Raw genomic sequence first — 24367 nt, 5'->3', positions numbered from 1 at the left:
CACTTGGCTTTTGAATCCATTCTTTTCTTTCTACTAACACTATCCAACACTCTTATTTGTTGCCTTTACCTCTGTCTCCTGGACTATTTTAATAATCCCCAATTGCTCACCTTGTTTCCACATCCTCTTCAGTCTATTCATACACTGCCAAACTGATATTCCCCAAAATTCATGCTTGACCATGTCATTTCCCTGCTCAGTAAGCAAAAATTGGTTCTCAGTTTCCTATAGAATAAAATATAAATTCCTTTGTTTGGCATTTAAAACCTTTTATCGATTAAATCCAGCCTAACTTTCCAGGTTTATTAACCATTATTCTCTATCATGCACTATGTAGTCCAGCCAATATTGCTATCTTCTGTACAAAATATTCTGTCTGATATATAGGCTATTCTCCATGCCTAGAATACATTTAGAATATATTTTTCTTTTCATTTCTTCTTACAATTACAGCCTTTCCTCAAAGCTCAACTTAAGGGCCATCCTTATCCCTCCTTGATTCTTCCTAGCTCCTTGTGTACTCTTTCCTACTAAAATAACCTTGTTTTTTACCTTGTATTTATTCTGTATGCCTCATTTTTAAGATGATGTGTCTGCTGTAATAATATAAGCTTCTTGAATGCAGAGGATGTTTTGTCTTTAGTCTCTCTATAAGTCTCTGTCCCTCTTTAGTCTCTGTCTTTAGTCTCTCTGTAGTCCCAGAATTTGTACAGTACCTGACATACAATAAAGATTTTTGAGATGGTTGTTGATTGATCAGAATCCTGTAAAATCCAGTTGTGTTATTAATGAATTTAAAAAATTCATTTGGCATCTACTCTGTGACATGCACTGAATTGTGTTGAAAATATACATTTTTAAAAGTTGCCACAGTCTTCTTTCTCATAAAGCTGATACTTTAATTGAATAAGACAGACATAAAAGAAAGTTCAGCTGCAAGATAGATGGAAAATCCCAGAAGTCCTAAAGGTGCTGTGATGGGGTGAATGACATAGCCCTGAGATCTGGTAATAAAAGCAGATCAAGTGTCAGTGCCAAAGGATTGTAGGCATAAAGGAAGTCAGAGACAAAGCCAATAGTTTGGTCATCCCTCTTATTAGAAAGAGTAAAGCTCTTGACTCATTTCATCCAAGCCCCTTGAGGGGTCATGTAGCCTTGGGAAGAGAAAAGTTAAGAGAGATATAGGAGAAGGTGCCACTAGTGATGTCAAATTTTCCTATAGTACCCTTTGTTGGAGGGAGTGAAGGGGAATATAAGAGAGGAATGCATATCAAAGAGGTATAATGGCATACTAGAGACAACATTGAACTCAGAAATTAATAGATCTAGGGTTCTAACCTATATCCTACCACTAACCAAAGGCATGACTTTTGGCAAGCCATTTATTCGTTTTTGACTTTAGTTTCTTCAGCTATAAAAGGAGGCTTAGACTAGACAATTTTTGATTTCCCTTCTAAATTTAAAATCTGCTGAAAACTTAATATGTATATTAATGTTAATAAGCTTGTCAATATTATATTTTATACTGAATAAAATTGTTTATATCTGTTTTGCCAATTTGTAAAAAAAAGTACTGAATATGCTCAATATTATTATATGTTGTGATAGTTGTTGTTATTGTTCAGTCCCTTATGGGACCCTTATGGGCTCACTTTGGTCACATAATAAGATTGGACTCATTGGAAAAGACCCTGATGTTGGGGAAGATTGAAGGCAAAAGGAAAAGGGGAAGGTAGAAGATTAGATGGATAATTAATATCATGAAAACAATGAATGTGAACTTGGACAGCCTTCAAGAGGTAGTGAAGGATCTGGGGTATTATGGTTCATGAGGGCATAGTCAGATACAACTGAATGACTGAGCAACAGCGGGGGTATTCTTGGCAAAGGCACTGGAGTGTTTTGTCATTTCCTTTTCCAGTGATTAAATGACTTGCCCAGGCTCATACAATTAGTGAATTCTGAGGTTGAATTTGGATTCAGGTCTTCCTGACTCCAGATCTAGCACTCTGTCCATTGCCCCATCTAGTTGCCTCCTGTTTTAGTAATAGTAGTAGTTGTAGGTAATCAGTAAAAGCAGTGATAAATTTTGAAAAATAATTACCAACAATATTCTATTAAATGTGAAGAATTTGATTGTAATTGAATGAGTAAATCATGGTAAATTTATCTCTTTTAAGATTGAATGTAATATTCCCTTGTAAACTAATTTAGTCATTTATTAGCAATGAATTTTGTATCATCCTGAATTTGGTTTTAGTACAAGAAGAGTTAATAGTGGCCAAAAACTCACTTTCTGTGTCTTGTCTGTGACTTGAACAATTTTTTTATTCTTCCTTCAGCAAATTGGTCATTAACCAGATTATTCCTGAAGATGATGCTATTTACCAGTGTATGGCTGAGAATAGCCAAGGATCTATTTTGTCCAGAGCCAGACTGACTGTAGTAATGTCAGAAGATAGACCTGGGGCTCCATGTAATGTTCATGCCGAAACTATGTCAAGTTCAGCCATCCTTTTGGCTTGGGAGAAACCACTTTACAATTCTGACAAAGTAATTGCTTATTCAGTACACTATATGAAAGCAGAAGGTGAGCACTATTTAAAAGTTTGTTTTTAAATTTCATTGACTATAAGGGATTTGCTTCTCAATATAAATTATTTACACGATTGTATATAATCCTCAAGCAATGTTGGTTTTGGGTTTTTTTTTTTTTGAAAATTCTGTTTAATTCTTTGAACAAAATTGTTAAAGGGACATATATCCAATTTTAAAACAAGTAATACTATTCCGTCTTCCTCTCAAACAACTTTAGATTTCTTTTTTTAGAAAAGTTCTAGATTTTATTATGTCCAGAACATATTTAATTCTTGAAACCTAGTGTAAAATATGTTTCACTTAGTAAAAATTCCATACTAAAGGATTCATTTGTACTGAGATATGAACTCTTCAACTAATATTTAATGCAGATTTTAAAGTTTTAAAATATTATACCATAGTACATATGTACTATATGGTATATGTAGCATATGTTATATGGACCATAGTATCATAGTAGCAAAAGTAGTTTTTTCATAACAATTTATGTTGAAGTTATAAAATATATATTATCATTCTCTATGATTTTATGTTTTATTCTCATATTCATTTTAAAGATATGTGAAGTTATACTTCTTAAGTTAGATAAGTTCCTTATTGAATCCAGTTTTAAAAATTAAGTTTGAAATTTAGTCCATCTTGACATTTCTGTTTAATTCTATTGGGTCTTATTTATTAGTTTTAAATTTTACTTTCAGAAAAATGAAGAAAAGATGAAAGGAACAGCTTTTTGAAAAACCTAAAGATTTCTCTAATGGTATCATATAATGTTCAGTAGTTAAAAACATTCACAGTTTTAATTGCACATCAAGCCAGCATTTATGAAATAAAAACTAAAAACAACTTAAGCCCTTCCAGAAGAATAGTGTTGTAATAATGTTATCTGAAGAAACTAACAGGTGTTTTATTTGTATTTTTTAAGAAGAATATTTTACATTTAAATTAGAGGTCATGGTAGCGAGAAAGAATGAAAGTCTGATGAGGGAGCATGTTGGAGTATGTTAATTCCCTTGTTAGTGATTTAGAAAAGGCACAAAAGGAATACTGATTTTGGTGGAAGGCTGCTCTTGTTTTCTATTATAGCTGTTTGATTAGAACCTCCACATGAGGCCTACTAGTCTATTCAAAGACAGAACAAGGCCCTTTAATTTGAACTCAAGAACCTTGTTTGGCAGGTCAGAAATCGTACTATGGGATTCCTAATTAACAAGCTATTAACTAGTCTGTTGTGAAATGCCCATAATCTTGTCTAATTAAAATGCTATCAAGTTAATTCAGAAATGTGGGAAAACTTAATAGTGGAATTTGCCTTCTGTTTTGTTTATAAATTCAGTTGTTCAGAGTAAGAGCTGCAGCCTTTACAGAGTTTTGATTAAGTTGACATGCATTTGCTATGAATTGTAGGGAAGCATAGTAGCTTTCACTACACTTGTTCCACTTTACAGGTTCAGTCTATAGGAATTAAATCCAACAAAGACAAACCCTGCTCTATACCTTGCCATGCATATTTTAATAAGAACTGATGAGATTTTTTTTCCTCTCAAAGAGACTCATTACTGGACTAAACATTTTTAAAAATCACATTCTGCTCCAGTCCTTTTTCTTTCAGTATAAAAGAAAGGAAAAACTTATGTCAGTCTAATTTAATAGAGTTGTTAGGAGTAAAATGAGATCTTTTGCTAGATAACTTTGTTTGTTTTAAAAGTGTAATCACATCACATCCTCTGTGGTCAAATATGAAGCTTTTGCAGTTAAGTTTTTTAAAAAAAACACATTGACTTTAAATAGAATTAAGATCAATTTGAATGATAAGACTTTGCAGAGTTTTATGTTGTATTATTGTACAGTGTCTACTGTGTGTTTTGACTCAATATTTAATTTGATTTAGGTAAGATTAATTGTGTTTAGGATTACCTTATTCAGCAAAAAATTTCTAACAGTGTCTCATTTGTGACAAGATGCTATTCCTTTCAGGAAGTTACTAATCTCTAGTTTGCTTTTTTTTTTTAAAGGAGAATGGTAGATACCAGATTAGAATGATATGCTTATTACAATGATAGAACCTGGGTGATTTTCATTACACTTTGAAGATATGTTATTTCTATGTAGTAATTATTATTTCTTTAATTCAGGTTTAAATAATGAAGAATATCAAGTAGTCATTGGAAATGATACAACCCATTATATTATTGATGACTTAGAGCCAGCCAGCAATTATACTTTTTATATTGTGGCCTATATGCCAATGGGAGCCAGCCAGATGTCTGATCATGTGACTCAGAATACACTTGAAGATGGTAAGAAAGTAATCTTGGAGAATTGCAATATTTGGTAAAATAGATCAGTTTTTAATTAGCTGTTAAATTTAAATTTTTGATTATAGAAAAATTAACAATTTTATATTTTTAAAATTATATAGCAATACTCATCTATATCAATTCAAAAGTGGTTTTAACTTACAATACTATCAAGTGTATGACAAAGTAATTTAAATATTGTTATATATAAATAATTTTATTAACTTAACATTTTAATATTTAAATAAAAAATTTACAAGAAAACTGCCCTATAGTTCTTTTCTTAACCTTATGACATATCATTGAAATATGATGCTATAACCCGAGTCATTGAAAAGATAAAATTACTTAAATTACATTGAATGTGGCTTAAGAATTTTATGATATAACCTTAAATTTATGTAAGGTTCTTCTAACAAAGAGCTTGAAGTACCTGACATAATGTTGAAGCAAATTATTTAGATTTATGAAACTTTGGATAGTTCTGTATTATTTTCATGAATCTTAGTTTTGTAGATCAAAAATATTTGGAAAATTTTGAAAGATGTCTTATTTACAAATGATATGTTTGGTTTATATTACTTCTTAAACTCAGTTATCAGAGCTGTGGATTAGAAATCAGGTGTTATGTTAATCAAAGAGATATAAATTAAAATAACTTTTGAATTATCACCTCATTTCCATCCAATAGGGAAATATAAATAAATTCAAGAAATTCTGTGCTGATGAGGTTCTGGAGACACAAAGCAATTATTGAAATAACTTTTTAAATAGGAAAATGCAGTTGGAATTAGAAGAAAAATAATGATAAATCTTTGAATAAGATTTCTCTAATGAACATCTTATATCCATGATATATAGGGAATTGGTATAAATATATAAGAATAAAAGCCATTTCCCAGTAAATAAATTGCCCAAGGATTTGAACAGGAAGTTTTTTAATGAAATAATGAAAGTTAACCATAAACATTTGAAAAAATGCTCCAAACCATTAACAAAGAAATGTGAATTGAAACAACTCTCAAATTCTTCTTCAAACCTATTAGATGGGCAGATATAATAAAACAAGAAAATGACACTTGTTAAACAGGCTAGGAGAAGGTAGGTCCACATGGAGCTGTTAATTGATCTGGAAAACAATTTGAAACTTCCCCAAAGTCACTAAATTTTTTATGCAAATTCTTCGACCTCTTGATATTACTTCTAGGCACATTGTTCAAAAAAAAAAAAGAGGAAAGCACCCACATGCACAACCATTTTATAGTTATATTTTTTGTTGTAGCAAAGAGCTAGAAATAAAGTAGGCATTGATTATTTGAGAAATGGTCAAAGAAATCATGGCATTTGAATATAATGAAATATTATTGCACCATAAGCCATAAGTAGAGGGACAGATTTAGAGAAATTTGGGAAGATTTCAGTAAACTAATATAGAATCAAGTGAAGGGAACCAAGTTTCATTCTTTGTCCCTTCTATAAATAAAGGCAAAAAACCCAGGATCCTTCCTCTCAAGAAATTAATATTTTAATGAGAGAGACATATGCAAACAATGATGTATATTTTTAGAGGGGGGCAGGAACAGAGATAGAGATTGAGACAGAGGGAGGGAAGAGAGAGAGAGAGACAGACAGACAGAGAGGAAGGGAGATAATTTTAGAGGAAAGGCATTAGGAATGGAGTAGGCACTGGAAATCCTCTTATAGAAGACTGGATTTGAAGTAAAACTTGAAGAAAGCCAGGGAAACCTCTCTGGTCATAGGGGACAGAGATTGAAAAGTTATAGAGTGATGAAGTGTGAAGTATGAGAAACAAGAAGATTAGTATTGCCAGAGACTATATGAAAGGGATTAAGGTATAAGAACACTGGAATGACGGGAAACGGCCAGGCTGTGAAGAGAATTAAAGCCAATCAGAGGATTTTGTATTTGTTCTGGAGTCAGTATAGAATCTCCAGACAATAAATCCATCAGTAAGCATTTATTAGATTACTATGTGTCAGACATTAGCTAAGTGCTGAGGTTGCAAAGAAAGGCAAAAAACAAAAACTGGTTTCTGGAGCTCAGTCTAAGTGAAGGAGAAGATATAAAAAACAATGATGTTCATTGTTTAAATTATTAATTATTAATTTAATTAATAATTAAAATATTTAATATTTTCTTGGAATATTTTCCTTCTTCATCTCTACCTTTTGACTTTTCCGACTTCCTTCAAGTTCTAAAGAGAGAATTATGGAGACTGACTTTGGATAAAAGTATAGTATTTTCACTTTAAAAAACCACCACCTATTATTGTTGTCCTATAACTGTTTATCCTATACTTCTCTTTCCTTTCATAGTTGTGGTCCTGTTAAAAAAATCTTTGCCTCCAATCCACTTCTGAATTTCTCACTGACTTCTCAACATCTAGCAATTTGATCCCCCCATCATACCAGTTGGCTGAATCATTCTCTCCATGATTACCATCACTTTCTGAATTCAGGGTTTTTTTTCCCTTCTTCCTGTGTAAAGACAGTATTTTGACTCTTCAAATATTTTAGCTTACTCAATTTTTAGGGCAACTCTATTACCACTAGGCTTAGCCGGATGCTAGTCCCTCTTTCCCTTAGGCATAATAGAGCAACATGCACATGTTTCCTGGCCCAAGTCCTTCTGTGCTCAAGCTGAATTCTGTTGAAAGTCAGAGTACTATCACATTACAATACTAGCCAGAATAAGCTTATGCCTTTTGGTTTCCTGCCGCATAAGGGAGAAGTTTATGGAGTCATGTTACATAGCTAGTCCATAGGTGAGCTTGTGCAGCCCTGCCAGAAAATAATGGCCAGTGGAAAAGGCAATGCTGAATGTATGTGTTAGGGTTTAGTCTTGTTTTTTGTTAATTCATCACATTTTCCCTCATTTTTAACTGGTGTCTTAGACCATGGAAACTAGTGAAATTATTTTATCTCTTGCACAAAATTTCTTCCTTTTAATTACTCTCTCCTCCCTCCTTTGCATCACTGTTCTTTTCTGGTTCTTTTACTCTCAGTTTCTTTCCCTAGATTGTTAATTGTGTTCCACTCTCTAACCTTAGTTATTCCCCCAAGAGTTTGTCTTAAGTTCCTCATTTCTTTTCTTTCTTTGTGATCTCATTGGCTTCCATGAATTCAATGATCATTTCTGTATAGTTGACTCCCACATTTATACCTATCCTTAATCTCTCTGACGAACTTCAATGCTACTATGCCAAACATCACATCGGTATTACATAGGCATCTCAAATGCAAATAACACTTCTTTCAAACCTTTTTGCTGAGGCATTGCCATTTTTCTTGTCACTCTTATAATCTTAACAGTTAACCCTCAATTCTTTCCCTTTCTTTCATGTTCATTTCCCAATTTGTTTGCAAGTCTAACTATATCTTTTATATTTCTCTTTGCCACTCCACTTAATTCAGGCTTCCACCACTTTCTGCCTGGATTATTGGGATTAGTTCTTTTACCTTTCCAACCTATCTTCCACAAAGATACCCAAAATATCTTTAAGCTTAGATTTGACCTGAGGTCAGTTCATTCTTATTCTCAAGAATTCTCACTAACTTAAAACATAACTTCTCACTTTAACATTTAAAACTCTATACAGTTTGTTTCAGGCTACCTCTCTAGTCAGTTTATCACCTGAAGATCATTTTACAAAATTTGTCATCAAAAAGATGGTTTCATTGTGATGAATCTTCTGATCATTACAAATCTCAGAGAGTCTACAATCTGATTTGTTATGGAAACGATCTACACCAGTTAAACTTTGTGCTAATCTTTGTGTTATTGAAGAAGTTTTAGTTTATTAGTAAATCTTATAAGGAGATCTCTTCATTATGGAATTTTTTTCTGTATGCATGAAGAGAATTTAATGAATATTCATGACACATTCCATTCCAAATATCTGATACTCCCCTTTTCTTATAGTTCCCTTAAGACCTCCTGAAATTAGTTTGACAAGTCGAAGCCCCACAGATATCCTCATCTCTTGGCTACCAATCCCAGCCAAATACCGGCGAGGCCAAGTTGTATTGTATCGGGTATCCTTTCGAATTAGTACGGAGAGTGCCATCCAAGTTTTGGAACTTCCAGGAACCATTCATGAATACCTCTTGGAGGGCCTGAAACCTGACAGCGTCTATCTGGTCAGAATTACTGCTGCAACCAGAGTGGGTTTGGGAGAGGCATCAGTATGGACTTCACATAGGACACCAAAAGCTACAAGCGTGAAAGGTAAACTTTCTTAAACACCTTGTGGAGTAGTGTGAAATCTTTTTTATTTCTTTTCTTGAAAGAGAAGTTTTCTTTTACCACGACTTTGTATTTTGAAATATTAAAATTTCGGTTTCAAGCTTCATTTGTCTGAGTACAAACTTCTAAAATTTAAAAGAATTCATTCTTTTTCATAGCAGTAGGCCTATTTTCCATAATTTTGTTCTTTTATTTCTTCTTTCCTCTCCCTTTATTCCATTCTTTTATTTTCCCCACTCCTTTTTTCGTTTGAGTGTTCCTCTCTTTTAAAAGCTTTGGTGAGGATTTTTTTCTTTCCTTCTTTTAACATTTTCTCTCTTCTTAATAACTTCTTTTAGCAATCTTAGTTCCCCAAAGCTTGTAATTTGTATCTTCTGTTGTGTGTTTACCTATTTTTTATCTTTACAGCAAAGATAAAAAAAAAAATCTGTTTTTTTTTTCTTCTAGGTAGTAAGTACTGAAAGGAACAGTGCCCTAGTTTTGGTCTCAAAAATACAGGAATTCTGAGAAACACTTCATTGTGTAACTATCAATTTTAACTGCATGAGGAAAACCAAATGGCAGAGTAGTATCCTCTTTGTCCAGTGAATGACTATTGTTTGGGAGTCTGGGTGAAGCAGAAAGTTATTTCTTTTAGAGATTGACACTAGTAGTAAATAATGAGTTGTAGAGAATAGAGACTGGTTAAAAAAAAAAGTCCAAGAATTTGTTGAACAAAGTGCAAAAATCCTACCCTCTAATAAATCATTATTCCCCCAATGAGGGGAATTTGCAAGAGAAAAGATATCTACTTATAATCAGCATCTTCTTGCACAGAAGTCATTGCTTTGCTTAAAAACTCCTTTATACTATTAATTTGTATCGGAAATCCTTTCTTCACACATAATACAAACATTGGTCTTCAGTCTGAATTAATTATAACCAATTGCAAATTAATGACTTTTTATTGTAAGTTTGGTTGTTTTTTTTTTTTTTTTCATCTGATCAGTTTGATACAAAGAGCATTAGATTTAGAGGGAAAGAGAGAACAAGCATTTATTAAGTGCCTGCTTTTTGACAGACATAGTACTAAAAGCTTAACAAATATTACCTCTCACTTAAGATAGATAAATTCTGCTATCTTCTGAAAGTCAGATAACTTCTTTTATTCCTGAGGCAATCTATTTCACTGTCAGAAAGCTCTAATTATTAAGAAGGATTGTTTTGTTTTGTTTTGTTTTCTCCCTAGTCTAAATAGGTAGTTAACTTTCATGTATTGAGCTAGTTTGTTGAGTGGGGATGAGCAGAAAAAACTTAGTCTTGCTTCCCTATACCAGTCCTTTAATTACTGAAAATGGGAATTTCCATCTTTTCTAAATTTTTCCTAGACTAAATATATTGAGCTCTTTCAGTTTAGTTTTATGTGACATGAACTTGAGGCCCTTCAACATCTTGGTTGCCCTCCCATGGAGACCTCTAGCTTATCATTATTATTCCTAAAATGGGATTCCCAAAAGTGAATACCATACTCATGTGGTAGTGTAAACTATTTTTTAGTGACAGCTAATGGGCAGATATTTGGGGGAGGTAATGGTGCTGAAAAACATTTATTTTTTTCAATATATCTGTTCAGAAGATGAAATTCATTGTTTTGGTTTGTTAAACTGTTTAATAGTTAAATTGAATACTTTCCTTTTTGTTTATTTGTTAGATCTGTCTGTCACTGAGAAAGAAACACTCAAAATATCCTACAGATATAGCAGCATTATCATACTTTCTTAGTCTTTGATTCTCTGTCTGTAAATGCAGCCTAAAATCAATACTTTTATAGATATTAAGTTTTTCTTACTTAGTTATACCTTTTATGTTCTGTTGTTATTCTTGTTTATAAATCTCTAGCCCCAAAGTCTCCAGAGTTACGTTTGGAGCCTCTGAATTGTACCACCATTACAGTGAGATGGCAACAGGACTCTGAGGACACAGCAACTGTTCATGGTTACAAGTTATACTACAAAGAAGAAGGACAACAGGAGAATGGACCGATTCTTTTAGATGCGAGTGACTTTCTTCATACTATTAGTGGTTTAGGTGAGTGTAAACTTGGTTCTTTCTTTTTTCCTGGCTCTTAATTGCTCTTACAATAAGAGAAGCAAGTATATTAACCAACAGGAGAAGAATTGAAAATTGTGTTTTTTTCTAAACCACTTTTTGCTTACAACAAAATAGATTTTTGTATTGTTGGAAGTTTCCAAAATTTTCATTTATGCATTTTGTCTCCTCACCTTTCCCCTGATTTTGCATCTCTACTTCTTTACAATGTATACTTCTAGTAGAGCATTAGAATTAATCCATTAATTATTTGGGGTAAATAAAATATTAAATGCAGGATGACTTGAAGATAATCAACAATTTTTTTTTTTTTTTGCAGAGTTTTCCCCCTAGAATTGCAAGGGGAACATAGAACCAAAGATAAGATAACATGACCTTAGGGATAGAGATGGATCATGGTAAAAGTAGGAAGTAGAACTGGGTTTCACAATTTGGGACAAATAATGTTTCCCCTCTTAAATGGATATGTCTAAGAACAAGCCACAGCAAACAAGAAATGGAGAGGATAAGGTAAAAAAAAATCAAAGGCATTAATGTGGAAAATGGATAAAAGAGAGAACTCAAACCTGGTATGTCAGAAACTTTGCCTTTATGACAGAAGGAATAAGTAGTCAGAAAATTAGAATGAAAAATCAGAAAAAAAATCAGAATAGTTTAGAAGGAAAGAGAAGTAATAAGATGACAAAACAAAGGAAAACTTCTTGGAAAGGAACACAATAAAATAAAGTTAATAAAATAAAAGGTTAGGGGAGAATTTTGAATGCTTGATCTATACAGAAAAAGAGCAGACAAAAAAGGGAATAAATAAACATAAAGAAAGAAAGAAACAACTTAAGTAAATTCAAGAACTTTGGAAATTAACAGCCATTTAGGGGAGATCGAAGGGAGAGCCTCTAGGAATACACTAGTGTCCAAGAAATATAAGCAAACTTAATTACTAGGACGAAATATTGACTTCAGTGAAGAGGGGTAAAAATAAATACAAAAGAAATAAGTAAAGGAAAATTCTAGCCTAAGCATCATTACTTTAAATGTAATTAGATCATAAGTTCTCTTCAAATGAAAGAGAATGACAAAACTGGATAAGAAAAATAAAACCCAACTCTAGCTTTTATGTAAGAAAAGTATCTAAAAATAAAGATTAGATATGTGTGTGTGTGTGTATACTGACTAGAAATGAGTCTTAAACAAAATTTATTTATATCAGACAATTTTTTTTAAAAGCATGAGTTGTGATCATGTTATCAAACAAAGAAAAAATAAATTATAGTATCAATAAAGAAAAAATCTAGGACCAAAAATATAATTCATATTTTGAGTAGTAATATTGAAGAATATGTGATTTTCAGTATCACTGCTCAAAAATTAGTTTCTTGAGAAAATATATTAGAGTGTGTTAAATTTTTATCTCAGAGAACTATGATTTCATTAGTTTAGGAATTCATTATAAGGCATAAAGGCATATCATATTTCCCTGACAAACAAGGACTTTTGGAATTGTACATATAATTAATTGACACAATGTTTCCTTCACCTATCAGCAATAATTCTTTTCCTATTTGCTAGAACAATCCCTGTGCCTTTATAATGTCAATTTATATATTCTGACTTCTGTCTACCTATTCATCACATATCACCATATTTTTTACCTATCCTTTCTTAGAAATGACTCTTCCAAGTAAATGATTAGTGTAAAAGAAATAAAGTTGCCTTTATGGGGCTTAAAAGTCTTTCTAAGCAGGTAAAACTAATATTTGTGAAACTGGAACAAATATAAAGCCCTTGTAGCAAAATGATATTTTGTGATCTAGAACAAAAACGTTATAGACAGAAGTGGGAGAGTTGAGTGAAGGATAAAGAATGAAAAAAAAAAAAACCTTAGAAGTTCACAGGAAGCAAAATTAAAGGAAGCCAGTAGATGTCTTTAAAGAAAGGTCAGATGTGGGGAGCAAACAAAATGAACTAGAGATTCTGATACAATCAAATAAATTTGACCTCTTAAGTATCACTGAGACTTGGGATGAAACCCATGGTTGGGTTCTGGATAGATATAGCTTTTCAAAAGAAACAGAATAAGTAAAAGGAAATTAGAGTGGGAGTAATGTGTAGTAAGAAGATTGTGCAAGAAAATACAGTTACCATAGGAAGAAAGCATGGTTATCTAACTGTGCTACCTGCCACATAAAAAGAAGAATCAGATTTCAGGAGACAAATAACCATAAACCTGTCACAGAAATGTGATAATGTAGTGAGAGAGGACTTTAATTCCAGACATTTGCTGAACTCAATCCAGACATTTGCTGAGCTCAGTCTTTGGTCAAACAGAGATACTAAAAATTTCTTTGACATATCTTAATAACTGCATCTTAAAAAAAAAAAAGTGAAAGAACTTCCCCAATAGGAATTTTAATCTATATCTAATGCATAATAGCAGAAAGAAAATAATTGTTGGAGTGGAAATGGTGTGATCCTTGGGAGGAGGGGTCATACTGTCTTCTAAAGTTGATTTTAGAAAAAGGAGATGAAAGCTGAACATTATTTGGTATGTGCCCTAGAATTTACAGAAGCATATGTTAAAGGAAGCCAGTAGTAAGAGGTAGGATCCCCTTGACCTAACATTCTACAGGAAAAGACAGACCAGAAGAGATAGAAAGCTTTCAAGAATGAAATTCTAGAGGCTATACAAAGAATTTGCCATACAACTTAATTTTTAAAAAGTTATGTACAGAATTTGGAAATGAGAAAATAATAAAGGATGAATAAAAAATCATAACTTCCATGCTATAAGATTATTAAACATGTAGGTCAAAGGAATGATTTATAATTTACCTAAGTTTTACAAAGTGATAAATTATCCCATTCTATTCTTAGGGAAAAATGGAGATATGTGAGCTAGATTATGGTACAATTAGATGGATTTAGATCTGATTAAACCTCAAAGAATCATTATTAATGATTGGATCTCAACTTGTCAAGATTTCTAAGGCAGAGTGCCCCAGGGATCTGTGATTGACTTTTAGCTGTTTAACATTTTTATTACTGATTGGAACAAAGGCATAAATGGCATACTCTTCATTGTTTTCATTTGACACAAAGCTCTAAAGAATAGCGAATACTAAGGATGTCAGTCACAATTCAAAAAGATTCTGACAATCTAGGATATTGGATAAAGTGTAATAAGATGTCATTGATTTAGGACTGGAAAATATTTCAGAAACCTTCTATTATAAATGAAGAAACAGGTTTGTGAGTTGTGTTTCGCCCAAGTCTCAGAGGTTAAAAAAAATGTCAAAGGTGGGATTCGAACCCTAATTGAAATGTCACTAGTGTAAATGTTCTTTCCACTATTCTATATTGCCTTACAATTGGGACCAAAAACAAATAAAAAAGTTGTCCCATGTATAAAATGGATGAGTAAGGCATGAATAGAAAACAGTTTGTCTGAAAAAACACTCAAGAGCTAAAATGGACTGCATGCTCAATGAGAGTTGGTTGCATGATGTGGCAGCCAAAAATTTTTTTCAGTCTTAGGCTGAATTAAGAGAGGCAGAATTTCCAGGAATATTACTGTCAAGGACACTACTATTCTTCCTGTTTTCTAGGATTGCAACTTAGTGTCATCTTTGACTCCTGACTCTTATTCACCCCACAAAGCCATTCATTTTCCAGATCTTGCCATTTCAAATGCACAACATATGCCACATGCATTCTCTCCTTACCCTCACACAACCACTACTCTATGTCAGTCCTTCCTCAGTCCTTCCTTACCTCTTGCCTAGACTATTGCCACAACCTCTTGTTTAGTTTCCTGACCTCAAACCTTTGCCCAGTTTAATCCATCCTCTGTATGGTTGCCAAAGTGATTTTACTAAAGGGAAGTCTGAGCACGTCACCCATTGGGTCCCTGTTACCTCCAGGATCAAATATAATTGTCTCTTCGCCTTTTTTAAAGCCTGGCCCTTCCTAACTCTTGAGTCTTTTCACATATTACTTCCCTCTGTGCACTATGTGATCTCATCATTCTAGTCTGTTTGCAGTTCTGAACACCTGAGGCTCTTATCTCCCACTGCGTGCCTGTGAGCTGGCTGTCCCCAGTGCTCAACTTCTTAAGAAGAAATATTAAGCTGTTGCTCTCAGCACTTTTGGTTTCTATTTAGACCCAGCTCAAGCATTAATTTCTTCATGAAGTCTTTCCTAATCTTCTTAGCTGTCTACTTCAGTTCTGTCTGACTCTTCAAGACCCCATTTGGTGACCTACTTGGTGTTTTCTTGGCAAAAATACTGGCGTGTTTGGCCATTTACTTCTCCAGCTAATTTTACAGTTGAGAAAACTGAGGCAAACAGGGTAAAGTGACTTGCCTAGGGTCACACATCTAGTGTCTGAGGCCATATTTGAAATCAGGAAGATGAGCCTTCCTGACTCTTATCCCCTGCTCCACATAATTGTTCCTTTACTTGCTAGGATACTACAAAACTACTATGTTCTCATTTTGAATAGATTACATTTGTATCTTGTCTTCCCTGTTATAATGTGAGCTTCTTGAGAGCAACGGCTGCTCTCCCTTATAATCCAGGAGTTTAGCAGTGCCTGGTATGCACACACAGTGTGCAAGTGCTTGTTGATTGACCAGCAGTCCCATTGTTCAGATGAGACTCCCCGTGAAGTAGATTGTATTTAATTCTCTGAGCCATCATAGGAAAACAGTGGTAAACTATAAAGCCACCAAAGTGGGGAAGGACATTGATTGAGTCAGTATTCTCCAGGATAGGATCTGACACTTTAACCTGGAGAAAACTCAGGGAGCTTATGATAGTCACGTTGAAATATTTAGAGGTATGCTATGTTAACTGTTCCTTTTGTCCCCAAAAGGCAAAACCCAGAGTAATGAGTAGAAGTTACAAAGAAGGAGATTTAAGCTTGATATCAGGAAGAATTCATTAACTGTATTATTCAGAAACATAATGGGCTGGTTTTTGAAGGTAGTGTGTTCTCCCTCCTTTAAGGCCTTCATGCTGAGGCTGGATGACCATTAATGAGTTATATTAAAGATGATAGGGAGGTAGGTGGGAAATAAAAGAGATGGCTGTTCTAGGAAAAGCTGAGTGGCACTAAGTAGGAGACTTGAGGTGAGTCTGAATCCTGTTTCAGACTCTTAATGACTGTGACCCCGGGCAAATCATACTTTGAAAAGTTTTAAGTGTTTTGTAAATGCTGACTATATTATGTGGTTGTATGGCCTCTGTTTGGCTTTTAAAGTTCTTTATAACCTGATCTCTTCCTTCCTTTTCAGCCTTCTTATACTTTATTCTACTCTATATATTCAAGGGTCCAGTAATACAGGTTTCCTTTGCTATTCTCATCTAAGACACTCCTCTCTCTCTCCACTCTGTGCATTTTTACTGGTTGTCTTCCATATTTCCCATCTGTCTCTCAGGGCCTCACCTCCACTTCCTCCATGGCTTCCTTCAAATCCCAGTTAAAATTGTATTTCCAAAAAGCCTTTTCCTTTCTCCCTTAATGCTAGTATCTTTCCTCTGAGATTATTTCCAATTTATCTTTTACAGTTTGTTTAAGCATCCACCTCCCTCTTTCAATTTCCTGCCCAAGACCATGAGATCCTTAAGAACAGGATTTCTTTTGCCTTTCTTTCTATCCTTAGCACTTAGCCCAGTTGTTGTCCATATGGAAGATGCTTAATAAATGCTTGATGATTTGAATTGGATTTAAGGTCAATCAGTTATTCAACTAAAATTTATTAAGTCCTTACTCCGTGTCAGGCATTATACAAAAATATAAGCAAAATAGAAAGGGGGAATTCCTGTAGGAGCTTCCATCCTGATGGAGAAGATAACATATAAAAGGAGACTGAAAGGGGGAAAAAAGAAAAATACCCTGAGTTGGTGCTGGCCTGCATTATGAAGAGGTCCAGAGGAGTGTAACTAGGTGGGGAATGAAGAGATGGCTGTGACTAATCCTCCAATCAGAGGGACAGCAGGGATTACTTCCAAGGTGTATCTAAATTATAGGGCTAAAGTCGTGTCCTTGTTAAAGAGGTTTCTGGAGCATGATGGAAGATTTGGGAAATAAAAAAGATGCCTGGGATACTCTCCTTAGATGAGGTTCTGGGAATATCTCTCTATTCTCCATTTAGAGGGAGAGGTCCCAGGGACAGAGGGCATTTCTCCTCCATCTCTAAAATTCTGATATTCTCTGTATGGTTCTTAGTAGCCAGGGAAGATTTATTTCATGAATGTGGATTCTGAATAGGGCTTTGAAGAATGAATAAGATTTGAATAGATACATTCCTTCTCATTTCCTTATCTATAGAATGGGAATAACAATGACTGCTTGATAGGGTTGTTATGAAAATCAAATGAGATAATGTATATGTAAAATGATTCATAAGTTTTAAAGCACTTTGTAAGTCTTCTTGGGTAACTACGTCAGAGATAGGGCTCTGGAAGTTAGGAAGGCTTGAGCCTAGAATGAGGAAGACATAAGATCAAATATAACTGTGTGTAACCCTGGGAAAGTCACTTAACTCTCTTTTCCGCAGGTTTCTCATCTGTAAAATGAGCTAGAGAAGGAAATAGCAAACTCCTTCAGTATCTTTGCCAAGAAAACCTCAAATGGAGTCACAAAGAGTTTGACAGGACTAAAATACTGAACAGCAACAAAAATAATTCTTCTATTATTATTATTATTATTAGAATACGAATTCTGTCTGTCATGAGATTCATATGATATATTTCTTCCTATTTAGCGAACTAATCTTTTCTATAAATTACAATGTAAGACCTGTCCTTTTTTTTAATACATGGAACAAATTTAGCTTTCTTTTCAGGGAGAGTTTAACTTTGGCCAAATTGACCTGAGGTCTTAATGAGGTCAAATGACCCCCTTGACCATTGTCAGGTTTTTGTTTTTGTTTTTTATCTTTAGCATATATTCTACTCACAATTTTAAGAAGATATGGGGAAAGCAGTGTGCTGTGTTAACTGGACAACTGACCATCTGTGACCATTTTTAGTTATAGCATCTGGCAGTTGCCCCCTGTTTAATAGAGAATGATGTGACCAGAGGTCAATAGGTTAAAGGAATTCTCTTTGTGCTTTGAATGCTGAATATTTGCTTAAACTGTATTTTAATTATATTAAAAATAAGACCCTATCCTATACCATAGAGGATTCTTAACAGGAACTGGTTTTACTTATTATATAAATGGAATTTTAAGAGGAATATTACCAGGGACGTGTTGGTAAATTTTAAATAATGCTCTCTCTATTTTTTTAATGTGCTCTGAACACACCTTTAATTTTGTATTATTAGGGCTTTTCCAAACATTTTCTTTAGTCTAAAGCAAAGTTTGTTAAACCGTAGGCTGCAACCCCATATAAGGTTACATAACTGAATGTGGGTTGCAAAAGTGGGTTGCAAAATTATGATTTATTATCAGTAAATGTTTGATTTTATATATCCCAGGTGGTATAAAAATTTCTCAGAGAAAAAGTGTCTCAAGTGGAAAAATTTTAAGAAACCCTGATCTAGACAATCAACAAAACAATAAATCAAACTCTGATTGGTAGGACTTACTAATTTCCAAAGTATAAATGCTAACATTGAAAATGTAAGCCATTTTTTACAACTGCAGGAAACCCTAAAAATGCCTGCTTCATATGTACAAATTTAGCTTCACCAAATCATTTAAATGGCAATCTGAAAATAACTATTTTGCATTCAACATAACCCCTTTCTCTAATGTCCTGAATTGTATTCCTTTTTTTAAAATTGTATTTCTACTTTAGATAACATATATCTGATAAGCAAGTATTTTACAATCTTTCATCTTCATTAGTACAAGCATTTCTAAATTTCCTGTAAGATAGTCAACAAATTTACAAATTTTCATTCATGAAATATTTACTAAATATTTTCTGGGTATAAGACAATTGTACTACTTTCTGAGGGGGATAAAGAAGTATAAGATTGGGTCTTGCTAATGAAATGTTTTCAGTACACTGGTATAATATTAAAAAAAGAAAAAATTTTCTGATTAACTATGAGGTAAACAGGAAATTCAGTTTGCTGTTCAGAATATATCTTTAGCTATCTAATTATTTGAAGGTTTTTGTAACTGTTAATCAGCTACGCTGCTGTGTAGCGTAATTGAAAAAATCCTGAATTTGAATCTCAGCTTTTCCATTTGGCAATCTCTGGTAGTATGCCTAGAGACCTGTGCCTAATTTCTTACATTTTAACATGTTTATCAGAGTAGCCAAGACAATAAAAATTGGCAGATGGCACAAACAGAATATAAGAGATAATTCCAGGATCAGAAAAGATCATTAAATTAAAGAAAAGAGCATTAAATTGACTCAATATGATGAAATTAAGTTGAGATAAGTAACATGACTATAGGGTTGAACTTGGGTTCAAAAATCCAAATTTAATAGCTTTTTGTTTTTCCCAAATTTTTTCAAAAAATTCCAAAATTTTTCTCTCTCTGTCCCCACCATAGACAGCAAGCACTCCAATATAGGTTACATATTTTCAATTTTTCTTTTCTCTTTTTTTCCCCCTGAGGCAATTGGCGTCAAGTGACTTGCCCAAGGTCACACAGCTAGGACATGTTAAGTACCTGAATCTAGATTTGAACTCAGGTCCTCCTGATTTCAGGGCTGGTGCTCTATCCGCTGCACCACCTAGCTTCCCCTTATTTAGTTTTTCTAAACCTGTTGTCATGCCGCACAAGAAAAATCAGATCAAAAGGTGAAAGAAAAAAATTGAGAAAACAAACAAACAATAACAGTGAAAATACTGTGCTTTGATCCACATTCAGTTTCCATAGTTCTTTCTCTGGATGTGGATGTTTCTTTCTATTATAAGTCGTTTGGAATTGCCGGGAATCACCTCATTGTTGAAAAGAACAACTTCTATCACAGTTGATGATCACATAATCTTGCTGCTGCTGTATGCAGTATTCTCTTGATTCTGTTCATTTCATTCACCATCAGTTCATGTAAATCTTTTCAGGTTTTTCTGAAATCAGTCTGCTCATTATTTCTTATAGAACAATAATATTCCATCATATTCACATACTGTAACCTACCCAGACATTTATCAACTGATGGGTATCCACTCAGTTTCCAGTTTTGTGCCACTACAAAAAGAGCTGCTATAAACATTTTTGCACATGTGGGTCCTTTTCCTTTTTTTTTTTATGATCTCTTTGGGATACAGAGCAAGTAAAGATACTGCTGGATCAAAGGGTATGCACAAGTTGATAGCCCTCTGGGCACTGTTCCAAATTGGTCTCCAGAATGGTTGGATCAGTTCACAACTTCACCAATGCATTAATGGTCCAGTTTTCCCCCCATACTCTCCAACATTTATCATTATCTTTTCCTGTCATTTTAGCCAATCTGAGAGATGTGATGTGGTACCTTAGAGTTATTTTAATTTGCATTTCTCTAATAAGTAGCGATTTAGAGCATTTTTTCATATTCTAGAAATGACTTTAATTTCAGCATCTGAAAATTGTCTGTTAATATCCTTTGACCATTTATCAGTTGGAGAATGGCTTGTGTTTTTATAAAGTTCAATTCTTTACATATCTTAGAAATACGTGCTTTATCAGAAACATTGGATGTAAAAAAAAATTTCCCAGCTACTTCCCTTCTAATCTTGGCTGCATTGGTTTTGTTTCTTAAAATCTTTTTTAATTTAATGTAATCAAAAGTATCCATTTTGCCTTTCATAAGATTCTCTAGGTCTTCTGAGGCCATAAATTCCTTCTTTCTCCACAAATCTGAAAAGCAAACTATACCTTGGTCTCCTGATTTGCTTATAGTATCATCCTTTATGTCTAAATCATGAAACCATTTCGAACTTATCTTGTTATAGGGTGTTAAATGTTGGTCAGTGCCTTATTTCTGCTATAGAAGATTTTTTTTTTCAGTTTTCCCAGCAATTTTTTGTCAGATAGTGAGTTCTTATTCTAAAAACTGGTATCTTTGAGTTTATTAAATGCCAGATTGCTATAAACAATGACTATTGTGTCTTATGAATCTAACCAATTCCACTGATCCACTACTCTATTTCTTAGCCAGTACTAAATGCTTTTGATGACTGTCACTTTATAATATAGTTTAGGTCTGGTACAGCTAGGCCACCTTGCTTTGCATTTTTTTCATTAATTCCCTTGAAATTCTTGATCTTATGTTCTTCCACATGAATGTTGTTATAATTTTTTTTAACTCTATAAAGTAGTTTCTTGGCATTTTGATTGGTATGACACTGAATAAGTGGATTGATTTAAGTAGAATTGTCATTTTTTACAAAAATTCAATTTTAAAAGTAAATATGAATGATGAATGAATGAAAAAAAGTTTATCAGGTATTTACTATGAACAAAACAATATTCTAAACTCTGGAGATAAAAAAGAAAAATATAATAGTTGCATCTTTGAAAAAGTTTGGAATCTCTTAGGGCAAAGACAAAACAGTTTACTAATATTCAGGTTTAGGGCTGATGGAAAAGCCCAGTGGACCTTAGTTGGAAACAGAAAGACTTATTTCATGTCATTTTCATTGATAAAACTATATTCATTTTTTGATGCTGAACCATTTGTTAGTTCCAAACACTTTGGTGGTGAGAATTCTCTTTTCCAGATCTTGTGTAGCTGTAGGTAACTGCACTTTGGAGGAATTTGCTAGGTCTTATCTCCACAGGGTTACTTCTCCAAGTGATGACTATGAGGATAGGGCTGGAAGCAGAGCTGGTGGTCTAGAAAGAAATTACTAGTTGTGCGTCTGCAGGAATTGCTTGATTGGACCATAGCTGCAAGGGTCAGTCTAGAAGTGATCTGGGGGATAGTGCTGTTTGTAGGGCTGTTGGGTCATAAAGTACTAGACTACCTTCGTTCAGGTCAGAGGAATAAGTTGTGGTTCAGGTGGTGACAGTGAGTGGCTCATCTGTCACATGACTCCTCCTGTCTTGGCCTTGGGGGACCTTGCTGATTTGGCCAGAGTTGGTGGTAGAGATAGAGGCATGGCCTATGTCTATGGAGGTAACTCACCTGGAAAAAAGGCTGGAGACTGAAAAATGTCTTGTTTTTAAAAGATCTAGGGAGTCTTAGTGGATGGAACACTCAATAGAAAAGGCAGTTGATGGCACAGAGTCATTGAGATCAATATCAGGAACGTTTGAGTTCACATGTAATTTGAACATTTACTAGCTGTGTAATCCTCAGAAAGTATTTAACCTTTTAGTTTGTCTCATTTTATTCACCTCTAATGTGAAGATAATAATTGCATCTGCCTTGCATGGTTGTGAGTAGCAAAGGAGATATGTGTTTAAAAGAAAGAAAAAAGCTTTGTACAGTGCCTGACACACAGTAGGTGCTATACAAATAGCTCCTTTTCCTTTTCCTTCCCCTTCCCCTTCTCTAGTAGTCAGTTGTGTAGTGTGGCAGCCAAAAAAAATAAATAAATAAAGAAGTCTTGGACTGTTTTGCAAAAGATACATTTTCTAGGAATAAGGAGGTTCCACTATTCTCTGCTCTACCCCTGCTATTCTTGGAATAGCATCATAAATTCAGTTACAAGTACCATAATTTAGAATATTGAAAGTTGATTTGTGAAGGGCCCTGATTCCATACTAGATAAGGATAGATGGAAGAAACCAAGGGATGATCAAGTTAGAAAAGAAAATAATCAGGGATTAGTGATGCCATGTTAAAGTATTTCAAGAACTGTCACATGGATGAAGGGTTTGGGTGATTCTATTTAACTCCTTGTAGGCAAATGGGCAAAGTTGTAAAGAGGCAAATTAGACTTGATGATGAAAGAAAATTATGTAATCATTGTCAAAAAATGAAGCAGTTGGTGCAGGCTTCCCCCTCACTGGAGGTCTTTGGGCAGAGATTGGAGAGTGATTTGGCAGTTGTCATAGCCAGATTTCTTTTTTGTATTATGAATCCCTTTGATAATCTGGTGAAGCCTATAGACCCCTTCCAAGAATAATATCTTGTCTTCATAATTGAAGGAAATGTTAAATCTCAGTTAGAGATTAGTAAAGATAAGAATGTATTTTTTTTCTTTATACATGTAAGTTCACAGACTCTCTGAAATCTGTCCATCTCTCCTTATTGGAGCTGGAATCCATGGATCCCAAATTAAGTACTTCTCAGTGACTGAGTTCTCTTCCAAATCTAAATTCTGTGATTTTTATATGTGAACTTGGATAGGTCATTTGTAAAATGATAATAATTCTACTACTATTTGGTTTTCCTCATAAAGCTATTGTAAGGATCAAATAAGATAATTTGTATAAAGCACTTTGTAAATGATAAACCTTTAAAAAAATATCTATCTATCTATCTATCTATCTTCATATATCAGTTATTTTTAACCAAAGAAAGTGTAATGTTAGGCCCCTGCCAACTCTTATAAACTTCAGGAAGGCTTTTATCTAGTCTAATAACCTTTAGAAAAAAATGGTATTTTTAAAAAAACAGTTATAACATAGCTCAGTCCTTAACAAACTGTGAGAGACATGATGATGTCCCTGTTTTAGTTTACTTTGATAATTTTAAACACTTTATCAGTTTTAGGTTTTTAATTCTTTACATTTAAAACAATTATTAAAATGGCTGCTATGTATTGGGTCTCTGAAGACAAAATGATTTCCTCAAGGACTCTACATTTTGCTGTTTGTAATACATCAGGTACACAACACAAATAAGTTTAACACAAGGAAACTTAAAGAAGGAAGAACACTAATTAACACCTGAGGAAAAAGAGAAATCTTCACAAAGGAAGTGGTGCCTGACTGAGCTTTGAAGAATAGACAAGAATTTGTAAAAGTTGAGATGAGGGAGGGAGGAATGGGTTTAAGGAATAAAAGATTTGCCATTTCAGCAGGAAAGAGGTGGGGATCTCACATTCAGAAAACAGCTGGGCTTTCTAGTTTGACTAGAATATAATTTCAAGGAGGGGAGCAATGTGGAAGGAAAAAAAAAAACTAGAAAAGTACATAGCCACCAAATTGTGGACAGCTTTCGCTTTTTTTATGTGCTAAGATTCAACATGTAGTTCAGCAGATGTGTGTTTTGCC

The 24367-nt window shown here is 33.8% G+C and overlaps 1 protein-coding gene across 1 annotated transcript in view; it reads left to right on the top strand.

Annotated features, from left to right (window-relative positions):
- Nucleotides 1-24367, top strand: part of PRTG (protogenin) — a 144669-nt gene that overhangs the window by 68830 nt on the left and 51472 nt on the right. The window contains exons 8-11 of the mRNA XM_051980700.1: nucleotides 2343-2590; nucleotides 4731-4895; nucleotides 8838-9143; nucleotides 11040-11228. Of these exons, the coding sequence (XP_051836660.1) occupies nucleotides 2343-2590; nucleotides 4731-4895; nucleotides 8838-9143; nucleotides 11040-11228 (908 nt within the window). The remainder of the gene's footprint in view (nucleotides 1-2342; nucleotides 2591-4730; nucleotides 4896-8837; nucleotides 9144-11039; nucleotides 11229-24367) is intronic.

Source organism: Antechinus flavipes, chromosome 2, assembly GCF_016432865.1.
Source record: "Antechinus flavipes isolate AdamAnt ecotype Samford, QLD, Australia chromosome 2, AdamAnt_v2, whole genome shotgun sequence".
NCBI lineage: Eukaryota > Metazoa > Chordata > Mammalia > Dasyuromorphia > Dasyuridae > Antechinus > Antechinus flavipes.
The sequence above is the reverse complement of the archived record's forward strand: the minus strand, read 5'-3'. Positions and strand labels throughout refer to the sequence as shown.